Raw genomic sequence first — 19,321 nt, 5'->3', positions numbered from 1 at the left:
TATATTACTTTTGTTTTTTTAAATAGAATATATTGAATCTGTATTTGACACTAAATTATCTAATTGGTGCAAAATACTCCTTAATTCACGGATATATTGATGACAATTATGCCTCTTCTCAATAATTACTTCGTCTTCTTTAAGTAAGGTGTCAAATAACTCCTCTTTATAAAGTTGTGTAACTAACTCACGTTGTATAGAATCCTTAATTGTATTAACCATAAAGTACATAATAGCTTTTGGTACATAATCAGCAATATTTTTGCGAACAACATTAAAGTATGAGACAATAAAGAATTTGATAATTTCAGCCTCTATTTTTTCACGTTCAGATGGATCTTCAGAAGTTGCAACTATATCTGGGACAATTGGTAATGCAATTTTCCCTTCATTATTATTTTGGTCAAATACACTTTTTTTGAGGGATATACATTTACTTGTATTAGATGAAATATTTATGTGATCTATAGTTGTATTATTATATATTACATTATTTATATTAGATGTATTAAGATTTGTTGTATTTGCAATATTTTTTAAAGTCTTTGAAATAGTACTAAATAGTGTACTTGAATTATTATCAGAGTATGGATTAGCTGAATTAAAGGTACTTTTACCATTTTCTGAATCTATCTCCACATTATTTAGATTTAAATTACTAGGTTCAGATACACTTTTAAAGAAATTTTCAATATTTTTATCTTGTTTGTATGTTGGTGTATTCATATGTTGAAAATCACAATTTAGATTATTAGTAATATTTTTTGTAGTTGTAATTACATGATCTAATACATTAGACTCACTTAATTTTATATTTTGCATATTTTTATCAAAAATAGTAGATAAAGCAACTGCTCCACCAATGAAATCAGGATGATTTGTGTTAATATAAGCTAATTCCATATTAATTAAATTAATAATAGCTTCATTTGTAGGTCTCAGACTATCATCTAATAAATTATTTACTACATTTGTAATATTTCGTTTTAAATTATAAAAACGCATCATTTCTGGTAATTTGCATTGTTCCATAAGTTTTTTAAGTTCATGATATACCTGTTCTACACAGGTCAAGGATGGTTGAAGTAGTTTAGCTATCTGTATCCTAGCTAAGACTTCAAAAGCACCTTCAGGTACAAATAAGGATGATTTCGTTCCTGTTGAATTTTTGATAGCAGTTCTAATCTCACTATCTGATAAACCTGAAAGGGGATCAAAATTAAATAATGTTTGACCAAACCAATTATGAAATATATAATTAAGTCTAGCACCCCCAGATAATTTAATTAAACCAGTATGATAAGATGCTTGTCCATCAATCATATCTTGAAAACTACGTGAGAATTTAGAAAAACAATTTAATATTATTGCACTTTTGTTGTTCAAATCACCCTCTAAATGATTACCAGATGGATTCATAGATATCCTGGTCAAACTTTCTCTACCTATAAAAGAGAAAAAAAGAGATTTGTGGTTTCTATTAAATTCAAGGATATTTAACAAAAGATTAAAGATCACCTATTAATTTATATTCCCAACTTACCAAAATTACCTAAAATATCCATATGATTAATTTCACCATATTTTGCTAATTCTTTCTCCTTATCCCTAATTATTTTATTTGCTTGTTCATTTAATTGAGGTAAGAAATCTTTGATATATTCTAATAATGTAGATTGTAACATTTTTGCTAAGTATGTGGTCCCACAACGATGAGCAATATCTTTAAATTGTGGATTAGATTCAAAATAGTTCTTTTCTTCAATAATAGACTCATCTATACTTCTATATGAATTTAATAGCTCTTCCTTTAAATCTCTACACATAACAGCAACATAACCTCTCCTTAAAGGATAAGATTTATTATTAATTACTTGCATCGTATTATTATAATCATCAATAATATCAATTTTAGTTAATACTCCAATTGTACGAATTCCTTCTGGATCAACCTCTCTAGCTACATTTAAGCTATCAGAATTTGCAATATCTGTATTGGCTGCAGTTACAGCTAATATTATACATGTTGAACGACGAATATAAGGCATTACAATTTTTCGTATTTGAATATCTATATCTATTGGTTGACCCTCCACAGGTACTTTTGTTAAACCTGGAAGGTCAACTAAAGTTAAATTTATTACCCTTTTTGAAAAAATTCTTAATAATATAGGTGTAGCAGATACTGACTTTTTATTTCCAATTAAACGAATTGTTTCATTTTCTATTTCCTGTCTCACTAGATCAAAATCTGTGAATATTTTTCCTTTCTTATGACCAAATTCAGCATAATCATCTTGATTATCCTTTATCTGTTGAAGCTGTAATATAAGTGGCCTTCTTGTTACTATTCCTCTGCCTCTAGGTAAAAATCTTCTACCTAAGAGTTGAACAATATAATTATAATTATTGTAAAAAAAAACTCCCAAATAACATCAGCATTAAGAAGGTTACTGATATAAAACCAAAATTTCATTCCTTACCTATAATAAATTCAAGTAAAGATGATTTACCTACAGATTGTGCACCTACTACAGCAATTTGTGGGAGATCTATAGTCAATACTTGTCTATCACCATGTATATCTTCATTAGAAGCTCCCAAACTTAAAATTTCCAAAATTTCCTGTAAGTTATTAGTTATTGGTATAAGCCTCTCCATTTTATCAGTTATTATTTCTTTGTTTATTATAAGTATAAAACGGAATTGTACAGCTTCACAATACATTCCCGCCTTACACTTTTATTTGTTAGATATTTCTGTAGATGCGAATAATTTGTGCAAATCATTGTGTTTCAAATATCCCAAAATAAATAAAATGATTATTACTTATAGATCTTAAATTAAAGTTTAACAAATCAATATTATACTGTTAACCAAAAAGAAAGGTGAAAAAGCCTTAACTAAAAGAGGTATGATAGTGATCAATTACCAATTTTTGTTACTAAGCCCTCTATGAGGCTATTTTTTCAAGATTCCTAGCTAACCAATCCAAACCCTCATATAAACCATCACCAGTTGTAGCACATGTTGATTGAATATACCAATTTCTATGCCTTATTGAGCTAAGTTGTAACTTCTCAGTTACCTCTGTAACACTCATCGCATTCGGTAAGTCTTGTTTATTGGCTAAAACAACTAAGCATGCATCACGTAACTCATCTTCACTTAACATCCTCATAAGCTCATCACGAGAATCATTAATACGATCTCGGTCATTACTATCAACAACAAATATTAAACCATCAGTATTAGTATAATAATGCCTCCATAATGGTCTAATTTTGTCTTGACCACCTACATCCCATACAGTAAATGATATATTTTTGTATTCAACAGTTTCTACATTGAAACCAATTGTTGGAATAGTTGTTACTACTTCACCAAGTTTAAGTTTATATAAAATCGTTGTTTTACCAGCTGCATCCAAGCCGACCATTAGTATTCTCATTTCCCTTTTACCAAATAGACGATTCCATATTCTTGATAAAGCTAAACCCATTGTATAAGAATTATATAATCGTCTTTATTCCTTATATATATTAATCAATTACCTAATATATGTTTTTATTATTGTTCAGGGTTCCTATTTCCTATTATATAGCCAAATAATATTTACCCTCAATATCGAGTGCATCAATTGCGCTAAAAAAACACCGCTTAATTATAAACTAACAATATTACTTTATTTAATAGGGGTTTTCTTGTATAAATACATATTCTTGTGTATATGCAGTACTATCTGAACTACAATTTTTTGAGCAGGTATATATTGAGACTATTCCAAAATCAATTGTAGAAGGCAGATGTCCCAAAATAATAATTTCAGGTTGTATTTGGAATTCAAATATACGGTCTTCACCACATTTATCACATTTTGGTGCATTTTTTTGTTGTCTTGAATGATCAGAAAACCATAATATATCTCCACCATAGTTATATCGGATTATATGTTGTTTATATTTCTTAGAATAACTTATAAACTCATCAAAAGCATAATCGTTGACATTCATATCTTGTACTTTATTAAAGGCATTCATTTCTGATTCATCTAAATCGTTATCTAAGAAGAAATAACAAATTTCCCAAAGTAATCAATTAAATTCAAAGTATATTTAGTGTGATATTTTTACTTACCTGGATCATGTAATATTTTTTTATAGTAATCTGATAATAAAGTTGATTCACGACATTCCATTTTTTCATTTAAATTTTCTTCAGATATATCTTGATCTTCGATTGTATCACTATTATCTGTTTTATTATCTGAAGATTGATAATCATCTCCAAATTCTACTACTATTTCATATTCTGGTAATATCAACTTTTTTGGGTTTTGACTAATACAGAGAGTATGATTTAATTCTTCATGAGATATTTTATCTAGAGGTAAACCACATATATTGCAATTTAATTTTGAGTATTCATCATGAAATATCTCTGCATTATATTCAATAGGAGGTTGATGGGGATTTATATCATAGTAAGGATTGTTTCTGGGTAACTGACATCTCAATGCTATAATACTTGAACTACAGTGAACACAGATAAATACAAATATTGTACGGTGAAATAGATCATCTCTATCATCTATTGGTGCATATATCTGTAAAAAAAAAGTCATCAATATACCACAATATTCACAGTTTAAATCTTTAGCATTTGGTAAATACTGAGGATTTAGCCATGCAGGTTTTCCACCATATTTTGATGGAAAATATTGACGACATAAGATTTGTTGGTTACTTGGTTTCTCTAAATAGCCAATTAATAATTCTCTACCCATATATTTTTCGAAAATTAGTTTTAATATTATTAGAATAGTTTAATGTTAAAATATAATCTGGCGCCTTATAGTTTGTAACGGTATATTAAATTTCTCTAAGTGACATTTTATTTAAAAAAAAAGTTGAAGTTATTTTTTGGAAATTTTAGGATTTTTTAAAGATATATGGGAATAAAGATTTAGAATATATAAGATATTATGGATACTACACTTGAGATTTATTCACTACCTCAATTACAAAATAGAATTAAGAAGGATCCTGGAGCTTATTGGCCAGATTTTGAGCTACAGTTACAACATTTTTACTCAACCTTGGATATGTTTCGATTAAATCCTAGAAATATTCCTAAAGATTTTTTACAATTAACTATCTTTATTGCTCATACATCTCCCTACTATGCAAGACAGGGAATATGCGAAGTATTTATTAATAAATTAGTATTTGAATTAAAAGAAAATGGATCTATTTTATCTTCTGAAATAAGAAACTCTTTTGTTGGATCTTTGATACTTTTATGTAATCAGAGGATCATTGACATTTTATTTTTATTACCATTATGGTTTGATCTAATGAGATTACCAGATCGTGCATTACGTAGTAAGTTAATGAAGCATACAGCACTTTGTATAATATCTGCAAACAAAACTATGTCCTCAAAAATGAGACGTAAAAAATTGATAAAAACGAAGATTATAAATACTTCATTTACTACAACATCAAATTTGAGTATAGTTACTGGCTTATCATCTAATATAAAACCCAATAGTTATAATAAATCTACTTTATTTAATTTATCAAAATTTAATAATACAATCTTGAAAAATTTAAGAGAACGATTAAGTAATTCAATAGATACTAGTAGAGCTCTGGCAATATTAATGGAAGTTTATAGGCAGAATACTTGGAGAAATGAAATAACAGTTAATATGATTGCTAACTGTTGTATAGAATCAAATTCATCAAAAATTGTAGCTACCGCAAGTAGATTTATTTTAGGTAAATATTGGAGTATAGAAGATTTTGATAATGAATCAGATGATGATGAGGCAACAGAAATGACTGCAGAAGCAAATCGTGCAATGAGATCAGCACTAATAGGTATGAGCAGTCAAAGTAAGAAGAAAAAGCTTGAAAAGGCAAAGATTGCATTAAGAAAAGCAGAGAAATTTAATAAGAAGAAATTACAGAATAATTCAAGTATTAATCAATGTATTGATATGATTATTGACCCGCAAACATTTGCAGAAAATTTATTTCGACGTGTAGGGCGTCATAGTGATCCATTTGAGGTACGCCTTGTATTAATTGAATTAATATCCAAATTGATTGAAAGACATAAGTTAATAGTATTGAATTTTTATACATTTTTGGCAAGATATTTATCTCCTAATAATAGGAATGTGATATCAATACTTTCGTATTTAGCACAAGCATGCCATGAACTTATACCACCAGAAGAATTATCAATTATCATTAAAACTTTGATGGATAATTTTGTAAATGAATGTAAAACTCCAGAGGCAATTACAATTGGTTTAAATTATATACGTGAAATATGCCAAAGGATTCCCCAAGTGTTAGATAAAGATAAACTGGCTGATCTTGTAGGTTTTCGTACAATGAATAACAAGAGTGTTTCATCAGCAGCAAAAGCTTTAATTAATTTGTATAGACAAATTGCACCAAGTATACTTCACCGTTCTTTATTAAATAAAACTTCTGCAATTAATTTGCAAAATGGCAAAGTACAAGAATTGCAATATGGACAACTGAACTTGGAGACTTCTATAGATGGTATAGAATTACTAAATTTGTACAAGAAAAGAACTAAGGGTAAAGATGATTATAAAGAAGATTATGAAGATGAAGAAGTTTGTAAATCAGAAGTATGTGAAGAAGATCTTGAGGAATTGAACAGTGATAATGAATATGATGATTGTGACACATATAGTGATGATGGTAACGACAATAATAATGAAGATTATATAAATTTACAATATAATCATGATAAAATTTCTGAATATTCTGATGTTGATTCAAATTCAGTTGATCTTTATAATAGAATATCTGGTAATTTAAATATTGCAACTGAAGAAATTTTGGGACAAGAAGATTTTAAACTAATTAAAAAACTAAAGGCTAGAGTTGGTGCTACTGAAGCATTGGGTATAAAACAAGATAATTTACCTATTTGTTCAGATCTATCAGAATTTTCAGGATCTGAAAATGAAGATAACCAAGACTCATCTATAACTGAAGAACAAATTTTTAAATTCCAAGGTAAACAGAATCGTGAAAAGAGAATTGCTAGTATTCTTAAAGGACGCCAAGATAGAGAATCATTTAAAGAAAAAAGAAAGAGAGGTAAGTTTTAATCACTTTTATATATAGAAGTTTAAGCACAATAAGCCGGCTGCCTTGTATTTATTAAGTTATAAGTCAGTGACTCATGAAAAGTTGTTGGGTCTAGTGCAAAAAAAACTTTTAGGAAGTCATCACTTTGTTAAGAATTATGTTTTCTAAAACATTTGATGATATCCTTACAGTATAAATAATTTAACTCTAAAAAATTTGTAATCTATTTAACTTCAATTTATTTAAAATTTTTTTAGAATCTGAAAGTAAGAAGCAAAGTATTCCCCAGATTGTAAAGAATAGAAATAAACCAATGATGATGGTTGTTAAAGATCGATTAATTAAGAAGAAACGTAGTGAAGATGCAGGTGTAAAGATGAGAAGACTTAGAAGTCATATTAGAAATTTAAAGAAACGTACTGGTGGAAAGAAAAGATTTAGGAAACAATAAATATCGGGAGGTTTGAAATTTGTGTTAATGATTAAAAAAGATGTAAAGTATATAAATTAAAGTTATAATTAATTCTATTAATTGTTAAAAATTAATAATAATATATACTATTTAAAATTTTGCTTTGAGTCACATACTTAACAGTTAAAAGAAGAAAACCTAAACATTGAAATTATAAGTTTCTAAGTAACTTTTTTTAACCTCTTTTTATTACTACGATATAATTTTGGAATATCAGAATATTGAGAAGTTATTATACTACTAACTTGTGGTGGAATATAAGAAAATTCATCTTTAAGAATTTTTGAGGCTATTGCTAGTTTTTTCCCAAAGCTATTAAATGTCATATCAAGACCCAATGAATTACATCTAGGCTTAATAGCTGTCAATATTGCATCATATACTGCACACTTTACACTTAATTTTAGTTCTAAATTACTTGAATTTTTTTTTAAGTGTAACATTATATTTGATATACACCCTTGTGATATCCATTCAAATATTTCTAATACAGATTGTAGTAAATTCATTTATAATTAAAATATGCTAATTTTAACTTACTAAGAACAAATTTTGGATTTATAAATCCAAAATGAACTTTTTTTATCCTCTTAATTGTAGCCAATAACTTAAGAGTTGTAACATACATTATAGTTGCAATATTTTTGTAAACCTGAAAATAACAAATTTATTTGAATAATATATATTACAAATAATTTATCATTAATATTAACTGTAAACTTACAGTATCTTCTGCATTAAGTTCAATATCAAAGTTTAATCCATTTCTGATTCTCATATCTAAATATGCCATTATCCTAACCCCTACTACAGACCACATATATTTACCCTTTTGACTTAATGGATTTATTAAAATATTTTTCCATTTACTCTTAGAATTACTATTAATTATAACTAAAGATATTGTATCCATTATACTAATATGATGAACACTTTTCCATGGTAATGGCATACATTCTAATCCATTAGGATCAGAAAAGAATTTCATTCCAGCCCAGGTAATATTGTCACATATTTCACTCTCTGTGTTTTCTTTCCATTTAAAATTCGTTGTAATTTTATCCTCAGTTAAATTTGAACCCCATGTATGCTTGTTACATAATATATCCAAAAATTCCAAAGCACTAGATTCATTTGTACTAAGAAAAAGGAAATCATCTACCCATCGTAATAATAGATTAGGTGAAGATTTTGTTTGGTATATATAATCTTCACTATTTATAATAAAATCTTCACATTTATCTTTAACAAATTTCTCATCTTCTTTATAATTATTTAAAGTAAATTTATTTTGTTCTAGGATTTTGGTAGATTGTAATTCATCAAAACTAATTGCTAAATTAGCCTCATTAGGTACATTTTCTTTATTATAAATACTCTCTACATTTCCCTCAGTCTGAAAATTTGTATTTAAGCTTATTCCACTTTTCTTTATTCTCTTTATTTTATTGTCTTGGTTATAATTATATTCTACTTGAAAAGAATGTTGATTATTCTCTTCTAAATAGTTATCAGCTAATATTCGCTTATTATTAGAAATACTTAACGTTCCCACTTTTGAAGTTGAATTTAATTCACTATTATAATCTATATTTAGTAATTTTAAAACATCTGTTTGATTATCAAGTCTACCATAATACAAACTACATAATAAATGTGAAAGTACTGATCCTTGTGGTATACCACGATTTTGTTGAACAATATGCCTAATTGATCCTTTCTTCCTACCTTTTATTCTCCATTTTCTAGTAGATGTCCTCAATTTCATTAGATTATAACTCAGATGAATTTTTAGTAATTTAATTGCATCAGACCACTTAATAGTACGAGTTGAACTTAAATCAGTTAAGAAACCACACTTTCCACATCCTAAAATACTTATAGTAGGTATAAATATATTTTGACTTATTACATGACGAAGTGAATTTTTATTTAATGAATTTGAACATCTGCTATACTTATAGTTCTCCAAATTATTTTCTGATGATTTCTGATTACATTTTGAATTATATTCTTCATATTCCATTACTGGAACTGTTTTTAATTTACCTTTAGAAGTCAGAAAATAAGGTTTTGAGTTTTCATTTATACCTATAATACCTGTTGATATATTTTCAAATGGAGGTAATGTATATGTTTGGGATAAAATCCTGTTATATATTGTAATTAAAGGTATTTCAGTAGGTAAAGATATACCTTCTAATATTTCAATTATTTTATTCTGATTTATATTCTCATAACAATTATTTAAATCAGCTTTTACCATATAGACTTTTGGTAATAAATTATAATTAAATTTATATAAACTTAAACTAGTAATATTATTATTATTAATTAATCCTTTGTTTACATTATATTTCCACCAATGTTTAATACATTTATGTATATCACTATAACGTATAATTGAACATCCAAGTAAATTAAAAGTAGGGCTATGAAAAGAATAATTTGAATTTATTTCATATAATAAATATGTTCTAATTATTCTAGCTATATAAAATAATACATTATTTGCCGATGGACGTAATAAATCAACTGTATTATTACTTGAAGGTCTCCACTTATTATTATTTGTATTAGAATAAGTATATTGATTTGACTTATTACTTTTTATTTGAAAATTTTCCTTATAATTATGAGATCTCCAACGATTAGTTGAACTCATCCAAGAAACAGGAGTATCTCCACCAATCCAAGGTGAAAAAGAAAAATTTTCATTATTATTTTGTTTTTTATTATCTTCTAAATTTGTTTCATTTAAACTTTTTAATAAATATATACCAGAACCAGCTCTTGATAAATTTAATATTGGTCTTAAACCACGAATTTTAGGAATCCATCTTAATCTAGGAATATTATCAATACATGATATATCTATTTCTGAATAATCACAATTATCTTCAGATTCTATCATAGAAGATTTTTTAAAATGTAAATCAGCAATTCTAACAATTCTTATCCAAGTGGGATAACGGAAATAGCATAATTTACTACTTCCTTCAATATCTGTTACATAAAAATGTCTTCTTATTATTGGAACAATAATACTTGTAATAATAAAATATATAATTCTAGCTAAATATCTTTTTGCAATAGTAATCATAGATCTATATCTTTTTTTATATTGATCATTTCCTTTTTTATTGCCTTGAATATTCTTCTTAATCTTCTCTTCATATTTTGTATAAATTCTTCTTACCCAATTTGATATTTTTATCTTTGACATGATTTGATGTACTTTTAAAGTCTCTCTAGAATGTAAATTTACAATTACAGGCAATTTCTTATTTAGAAAATATTTAAAATTACTTTTAGTTCCAAACAATTCTCGAGGTATTATCATCTTTAATATATATCTAAGAAATTTAATTACATTTGTATTAGAAGTTTCATATTCTGAAACAGGAAGTTTAGCTATATTTGATAATTTTAATTTACTAATATCAGAAGAAATTGGGCATATTTGCGCAAGTAATCGTAATGTAGAAATATTTCTACTATTTTCTAATAATTTCTGAAAAGAATCCAATAAATTTGAAGCAATAAAACATCGAACTCTAATATTTTTTTGTGCTATATATTCATTAAGAATATTCATAGTATTATTGTGATCATATTCTGAAAGAAGATAATCAGAATATAATACAAATTTTAATAATATTCTTGCTCCTATTTCATTTGGAGGTAATAAACGTAATAGTGATTGACAAGGTAATCCACCTTTACGTGGATATTGATTATTATACATCATATTAGATTGTATTGGTATCTCAATACTAAAAATAGACATATTTGAATTAAATATGCCATTATTTTTATTTTCTATACTTTTTCTAATCCTTAATTTACGATTTATAGACATTTCTCTTATTTGTTTTTTTGATAATAAATTTGGATTTACTTTAATTTTACTTAACAATCTTAACTCATCAATATAATCATTTGTTAAGAGTCTCCCACTACATTGAATATATTGAGAAAAAGCTTTCGAATTATGAGATTTGACTCTTTTATCTATAGAAACTTTCCTGTATAATATACAACATACTAATATATATATCATACTTATTGGACCAATTCTATCAAGTAACTTTTGCCAAGTAATCTCATAAGATATTTGATCAATAAGTGGTATATATGATAATTCATCTAGTGGATTTGCAAGACTAAACTTTTGATAATTATCAACAGTTAAAGATCTTTTCAAATTTGGAAAAAAATAGCATAAAATTAATTCAAAATTTTCTTCAGAAATATATTTCAATTTGTTATAACTTGAAATTGAATATAAAATGTAATTCCAATCTAAATAATATAAATTATTTAAATCATTTGAGAATGATACAGGTATTTTTTTACTATTCTTTAAATAATGAATTATAGGATCTTTAAAATAATGCAATACTAATAATGTTGCCCACTTTAGTACTGTTAATATAGATAATGGTACTGTTTTAGAATTTATATTAACATTTTCTGATCTAGAATATACTCTTATAAAAGGATGTTTAATTATTCCTTCTGTTTCATTATATGTAAATAATTGACTTATTTTATTAAAACCATCTTTTAAATTATTTGAAATTAATGGATCTATAACTATTATTGAAGAATTTATTAACTCATATAAATCTTCATCTAAAGGTTCTAGCTGATCTCCTAAATTTATCCAATTATTAACTCCAAAAGTTGTATCAAAATTAATAAACTTCTCACAATATTCACGCAATGTATATACATTTGATTTTATTAATGTTGCTAGAAGGTTTCTTATATTCTTCATTTTATAAAATTCTATATATATACACTCATTAATTTTTACCATGCTTAAGAGGGAAGGGGGGTAAAATACGCGCCTTTACATTTTAATTGTATAAATATTAGTAAATTATAAGTACAAAATAAAATATAAAATATTATATTAAGAAAAAAATTAAAAAGTATATCAACATTATAATCAAATATTAAAATTAATAGTCTATATTTCTACTCTTACTTTATAATATTATTAATAATAATAAAATTGTGGGGAAACATGTTAATATTATATGCACTGATATTCTAAATTTATTTAGCGCCAATATGAGGTATTAATTCAAATATTTATTGGTATTATACCTTATACCATCACTTCTTAAAATATATCTCTTTTTATTGTCTTAATTATTTCTACTATTAATTTTATTTTTAATATATATAAGAGATACTATTGATTGAAATTATTCTAAAAAGAGAATATTCTTATTCTAATACTTATAAAGAGAAATAGTATGGTTATATTTATGTACTAGTTTACTTTAATTAATAAGTGAACTTATTTCTTCATCCTACATTAAATGGGTAATATAACACCGGGATATAATGATTCTGAAATACTTTTTAATGGTTTATTACCACCTGGATTAAGGAATTATGGAAATTCTTGTTATATGAATGCGGGATTACAATTCCTTGTAAATCTTGATATATTCTCAAATATACATGGTATTATAGTGAATAATGGATCAACTCAACATATATGTAGAGAACTTTTAGATATATTACATAAAATGAGTAAATTATATAAATCTAATATTTCTATACAAACTCAAAACCTTTATAAGCAATTACAACAATCAAATCCTAATTTATTCAATCAGAAACAACAAGATGCTCATGAATTTATTATATATATACTTGAAATTATTCATAATGGTACAAGAAAAATAACAAAAGAAAAAAATTTAACACATGATGAATTAGAAAAAATTAGTAAAAAAAGTACTAGACCTGGATTAGTATATTGGAATGAATATTTAAGGGTAAATAATTCTTTAATGAGTAATTTAATATCAGGACAATTTAGAAGTAGAATTAATTGTTTAAAATGTGGAAAATTCAGCGATACATATGAACCATTTTGGGATATAATATTAGCATTACCAATTAATGAAGATAATATTACCACTATTGGTTCTTGTTTTAGAAAATTTTTTGAAGAACAAAGTATACAACATGATAATGAACCTTCTACATATAAATGTTCTAGATGTAAAGATTTTGTAAGAGCAACAAGATGTATTAATATTTCACAATTTCCTAAAATAATGATTGTAACTTTAAAACGTTTTAATAATTGTGGACAAAAGTGTACAAAGATTGTTACATTTAAAACAACTGGAATAGTACTTAAATCAATATCTGAAACCGGAATATATAAACTTATTGGTGTAATTGAACATAATGGTAATACACTTTTTCAAGGTCATTACATTACATATAGTTTTAAGAAAAGTATAAATCAATGGTTTAAATTTGATGATGAAATTGTTACAAATGTTAAATTGTCAGATGTTGAAAAGGCACAAGCATATTGTCTTTTATATTATTTAGAATCTAAAGTAAATATATCCCAAAGTAAATAAATAAGAACAATTTCTTGATAATTTTATAGAATAAAATATTAATGTTTAATAATTCAGTTATAATATACAATATATTTTAATATAAGAATTAATTTTAAGTTAGATTATTTAGGATATATAATCTATTATTAACTTGAATTTATAAATATTAATAACTTTTTTATTTTATTTTATTATTAGCGGTTAAGTTATTAATACGGAAAAGTATTTATTTCTTATATCTTATTGTTCTTATAAGATTATTTTAATCTTAATTAAATTTTACCTTGATATAAGTAAATAAACTTACCATACTATGGTTAATAATACTGATGGATCTAATAATATAATAGATAATGAGATAGATTCATCTAAATATATTATGAAAAATTTTATATATAATAATAAAGATGATGAAAAAATTTTAATTAAAAGATATTCACCATATTCTTGGGATATTGAATGGAAACGTTTAAAACTTTTATATTCTGCAGAAATATTAATATCTGATAATTTAGCAAATAATGATTTATTACAAACTCCATCTTTACCATTAACTATAAAACTTATATTAGTTCCAACTGATCCTGAATTTCCAATTGAATTATTAGATGATGAAACTATCAATAATCATGGTTTAAAAGGAATACCATTATCTATTTATATACCATCTGATTATCCAGAAGGAAATATTAATAATATATTAATTGAAATATATAAATATAATAATATATTTCCTAATATAAAAGATATTTTCTTTTCATCAATTCAAAAATTTATATTAACTAAGTCACCAATTTATGAAACTTTAAAATTATTAGATAAATATTTAATTAATTTTATTAAATCTAATGAAATCAATCATATTGATAATAATGTAAATTTCTGGAATTCTAAAAAACAAAAACTATTAGAAGAAGCTTTATGCTATTATAAATATACTAAAGATCCAAAAAAAAAATGGGATGAAATTGCTAAACATGTTGGAGATGGTATAACAGTTCAGCAATGTATAGAACGTTATAAATATTGCCGTTCTTTAGTTATTAATAAAAAGAATACTAAAGTATATATTAAAGATATATCAGATAATGATATATCTAAAATTTCAACTATTAAAGATAAAAATAAAAATATAAATGATAATAATAATAATAAAGAATATCAAATCAATGAAATTACTAAATATTGGGATAAATTAATTTTAAATGGTTTAGAATTAAATAATATTGATTTTATTATTATTTCTACAATACAAATACAAATTTATTGTAATAAATGTTTTGAAATTAATCACTTCAAATCATTAAGTATACCAAATTTATTTCAAGAAGAAGAAAATCTTAAAATTCAATTACCATATAATATAATACTTGGTAACTCTCAACAATGTAAAAAGTGTTCATCAAATCACACTATTAAATATGAACCATTATTATGTTATGTAAATAATCCTCATTCTGGTCATATTGAATATTTAAATTGTCAAATATATAATATAATTCCAATCAATATTATTATATCATGTTCTAATTGTACATTATATTGTAAAATTCATAAATTCTTATTTGGTAGATTAAAAACTATACAATGTAGAAATTGTTTTCAAAAATTAATAATGAAAATTGATTCTATTAATATTGGTTCAAAAACAATTATTCCAACTGATAAATTTATATTCAATTCAGACTTATTAAATGAATATAATAAATCAAAATTAAAAAAATCTACTAGAGAATCAAAAATTCCTACTTCTGTAGGCTCATCATTACCATTATCTGGAACATGTAATCATTATAAAAAGTCATATAGATGGATTAGATTTCCTTGTTGTAATAATGTATACCCATGTCATATATGTCATGATAAAGCAAATCCTGACCATAATAGTGAATGGGGTAAACAAATGATATGTGGTTATTGTAGTAGAGAACAAATATTTACAGAAAAATGTAAATTTTGTCATCTTACATTAACAGGTAATAATTCTGGAAGTAAATTTTGGGAAGGTGGTAAAGGATGTCGTAATCCAATTACTCTTAGTAATAAAGATAGTCATAAATATAAATTACTTAATAAAAAAAAAAATTAAATAAATTTTCTTTATAATCAATCATATTATAGAATTATATATTATACTTATAACTTCTAATATAAATAATATATATATCATTACAAAAGATATATCCTCAATATTTTCAATTATTTTATATAATCCAAATATATTTAAAAAATACCAATTATATATTATATATTTATTTATTAATAATATTAATTTTATTAATATTGAAATCCAAATATAAAACTTCTTTATACGTATATAAATCTTTGATATTATTTTTAAATATATATTCATCATATTTCTTATTAATCTTAAAATATCATCTTGTATATTATTTTCCATATATTTATATTTCCATAATTTTAAAAAAGATTTCATTGTATTATATTCTGAATTCATATTTAATATTAAATTTGGTATTACAGATATATTTCTTTTTATATTAAATTTTATATTATAATAATCATTATTTATTTGTTTAATAAATATTATTGATATATATAAATAATTATCTAAATAAATTTGTTTTCTTTTATATGATAAATAATTTATCTTATTATCTAAATTCTCATTTCTTAAAATTCTTAATAATTTCTCATTATTTATACATCTTAAACAATATAAAAATAATATTTCTTTTTTTTTTTTTCTCTCTATTTCCCAAAAATTACAATTACATATAGTTGAAATATATACAATATATTGAATATCTTTATTATTAATATAATCATTCCATATTAAATCATTAAATATTGTCTTATTATTTATATTATTATTTATTAATTCTAATTTTCTATAATTTCTCATATCGTTCCAATATTTCCCAAATATATTATTTTGAGATATTTTATATATATTAATAATATCAATAATAATTAAATTCATTTTATATAATAAATCATTATTCTTCTTATTTTCTTTATAACTTATTTTATTCTTTACTATTTCTAAATTACTTATATTATTAATTATATTTAATCTATTCTTTTTATTCAAATCATATTCTTTATATATAAATAATAAATTCAATATTAATATTATCAAAATTTTATTGTTTATTTTCTTCATTATATCTTTTAAATATTTTATATATAAAATAATATTTAAAATAAAATCAAAATTACCACACTATATTATAAATCAAATTTACTTCAAAAAAAAAAAAAAAAACAAAAATAATAAAAATAACTTTTTATTAATATATCTTAAATTATTTAAATAAAACCTCTATATGAAAAAAAAATCTATTAAACAAATTTTATTCTTATTTATAATCATATTTCTTATTTATATTATCAATAAAAGATCTTATTTTTCTTCAAATGAATTTATTCATAATAAATATATACAGAATAAAACAAATATATATTATTATTTAAATAAAATCAATCCTCTTAAAAATTTATTTAAATTTAAAATAAATAAAAAGGAAAATCTTATTACAGATCAATTAAAAAACAATGCAACTATAATACTTGAATATAATCTAAGTATTATTTGTAATTATTTAATCATTATTTTATTTCCATGGGATCTACCAATCATATGTATTAATTCACAAGATAATCAAAGTGATCTACAAAGAATTAAACTTTTAAATAACACCAATTATTTCAATTTTTTGGAAAAAGATATTGATATATTTTCAGAATCTGAACATAAACTTATAGATTTATTTAATCAATATATTAAAATAGAGTCTAATATTAAAAATCAATACCAATATCAATATCAAAATCAATATCAAATTGAATATTTTATACAATCATATATAGAAACAATTATACATAATTTAACAACCTTAATCATAAATCCTAATTGTATTAATATTCATTTTAAAAGTCTTTGGAAATACATATTTTATTTATCTATCATTATTAAATATCATAATAAAAATATATATCAATATTTATTTCTGAAAGAAATACTTACTCAATTATATTATTTTTGTATATATATAAATACAAAAAAAAGTCAATATCTTCTTCAAAAAACAAATTTATTAGAATTAATTCAATGTTTTCAATCTATTCCATATTATCAAATTAAAAATTCTGAATTCATCTATTTACATCAAATATGTATATTTCAACATATTAATCTAATTCAAGATAAACAAATATATAATCTAATTAAAGAGAATCAACATATTAAACAAATTCAAAATATTCAAAAATTTATAAATATTATTATTCATAATATTTCTAAATTTTATTATAATTATCTTAATTCTTTCAAAATCCCATATTCTCAACAAAATCAAAATATTCAAAATATATTAAATATATATACAACTAATCAGATTAATTATCAAATAAATATGTTCATTACTATATATAAACAATTTTTAAATATATATATATCAAGAATTTCTTATCTTGAAGATATTTTTATTAATAATCATTATATACAAATTATAATACAAGATTATCAATTAATTCCAATAAAAAAAGAAATTTATCATACAAATTTATTAAAACAAAAATATCTTCATATTATTTCTATTATATCATTACAAAATAATATATTCAATATATTTCAGAATAATTCAAATATTTTATTATTTCAATTTTATAATTTAATTATAGATTATATATTTAATTGGGTTAATCCATTATTAAGAAATATTAAAGAAATTAAGTGGCTTTTAATTAATATATGGGATATTATATTTTCAATATTTATTATAATTTCTATTACAATATGTTTCTGTATTATTCCATGTATAAATAAAGATAAAGATAAAGAAATTCAAAATAATAGGATTCGTTGGATTTCAATAAGAAATATTTATATAGGATCTTTAATTATGATATTTATTTATTTAATTTTAATATTAGGTATAATTTTGGAATATTTTAGTAAATTATTATATAATTATAAATATACTTATTTTAATAATATGAATAATTTAATAATAAAGTTCAGATATACAAATATACCAGATTTTATTATATCTATAATAACAATAATTTTAATTTCCCAATGGATTATTATTTGGTTTAAAAGTAAAATCGCGATGACGAGCATTTAAAATATAAGTGTAGATCCAGACTAGGAAAATGTTTTATTTAGGACTCTTAAAATTGACAAATTATAACTTTATATTATTATAACCTATATATAATAATTATTATATAATCCAAGAATTGTTTTTTTAAATTATTAAGATATATATATATATATATGTATATATAAATTTTCAATATAAGAAAAAAAAAGAAATCTATAATTATATTAATTTGAAATATCCCAATTTTTT

At 23.0% G+C, this 19,321-nt stretch overlaps 7 protein-coding genes and 1 further gene across 7 annotated transcripts; 3 read left to right on the top strand and 5 right to left on the bottom strand.

Annotated features, from left to right (window-relative positions):
* Nucleotides 1–18: 18 nt before the first annotated feature.
* On the bottom strand, nucleotides 19–2,661 carry cand_003100 (dynamin family protein; the record flags this gene model as incomplete). The annotated part of the gene is made up of 3 exons (XM_067210557.1): nucleotides 19–1,445; nucleotides 1,544–2,380; nucleotides 2,514–2,661. The coding sequence occupies 3 exons, from the start codon at nucleotides 2,659–2,661 to the stop codon at nucleotides 19–21; spliced, it is 2,412 nt and encodes an 803-aa protein (XP_067067132.1).
* Nucleotides 2,662–2,953: 292 nt separating this feature from the next.
* Nucleotides 2,954–3,502, bottom strand: cand_003110 (ADP ribosylation factor; the record flags this gene model as incomplete). The annotated part of the gene is made up of 1 exon (XM_067210558.1): nucleotides 2,954–3,502. The coding sequence occupies one exon, from the start codon at nucleotides 3,500–3,502 to the stop codon at nucleotides 2,954–2,956; it is 549 nt and encodes a 182-aa protein (XP_067067133.1).
* A 187-nt stretch (nucleotides 3,503–3,689) lies between these two features.
* Nucleotides 3,690–4,786, bottom strand: cand_003120 (uncharacterized protein; the record flags this gene model as incomplete). The annotated part of the gene is made up of 2 exons (XM_067210559.1): nucleotides 3,690–4,063; nucleotides 4,138–4,786. 2 exons carry the CDS (start codon nucleotides 4,784–4,786, stop codon nucleotides 3,690–3,692), a joined length of 1,023 nt encoding a protein of 340 aa, XP_067067134.1.
* A 198-nt stretch (nucleotides 4,787–4,984) lies between these two features.
* Nucleotides 4,985–7,593, top strand: cand_003130 (uncharacterized protein; the record flags this gene model as incomplete). Its single annotated transcript, XM_067210560.1, has 2 exons — nucleotides 4,985–7,151; nucleotides 7,400–7,593. The coding sequence occupies 2 exons, from the start codon at nucleotides 4,985–4,987 to the stop codon at nucleotides 7,591–7,593; spliced, it is 2,361 nt and encodes a 786-aa protein (XP_067067135.1).
* Nucleotides 7,594–7,661: 68 nt separating this feature from the next.
* On the bottom strand, nucleotides 7,662–8,123 carry cand_003140 (hypothetical protein).
* Nucleotides 8,124–8,299: 176 nt separating this feature from the next.
* Nucleotides 8,300–12,397, bottom strand: cand_003150 (telomerase reverse transcriptase; the record flags this gene model as incomplete). The annotated part of the gene is made up of 3 exons (XM_067210561.1): nucleotides 8,300–10,957; nucleotides 10,988–11,919; nucleotides 11,974–12,397. 3 exons carry the CDS (start codon nucleotides 12,395–12,397, stop codon nucleotides 8,300–8,302), a joined length of 4,014 nt encoding a protein of 1,337 aa, XP_067067136.1.
* Nucleotides 12,398–12,950: 553 nt separating this feature from the next.
* cand_019380 (ubiquitin carboxyl-terminal hydrolase family protein) lies at nucleotides 12,951–14,018 on the top strand (the record flags this gene model as incomplete). The annotated part of the gene is made up of 1 exon (XM_067212169.1): nucleotides 12,951–14,018. The coding sequence occupies one exon, from the start codon at nucleotides 12,951–12,953 to the stop codon at nucleotides 14,016–14,018; it is 1,068 nt and encodes a 355-aa protein (XP_067067146.1).
* A 295-nt stretch (nucleotides 14,019–14,313) lies between these two features.
* Nucleotides 14,314–16,089, top strand: cand_019370 (uncharacterized protein; the record flags this gene model as incomplete). Its single annotated transcript, XM_067212168.1, has 1 exon — nucleotides 14,314–16,089. One exon carries the CDS (start codon nucleotides 14,314–14,316, stop codon nucleotides 16,087–16,089), a length of 1,776 nt encoding a protein of 591 aa, XP_067067145.1.
* Nucleotides 16,090–19,321: the final 3,232 nt, after the last annotated feature.

This window comes from Cryptosporidium andersoni, assembly GCF_001865355.1.
Source record: "Cryptosporidium andersoni isolate 30847 chromosome Unknown contig_47, whole genome shotgun sequence".
NCBI classification, from domain to species: Eukaryota; Apicomplexa; class Conoidasida; order Eucoccidiorida; family Cryptosporidiidae; genus Cryptosporidium; species Cryptosporidium andersoni.
The sequence above is the reverse complement of the archived record's forward strand: the minus strand, read 5'-3'. Positions and strand labels throughout refer to the sequence as shown.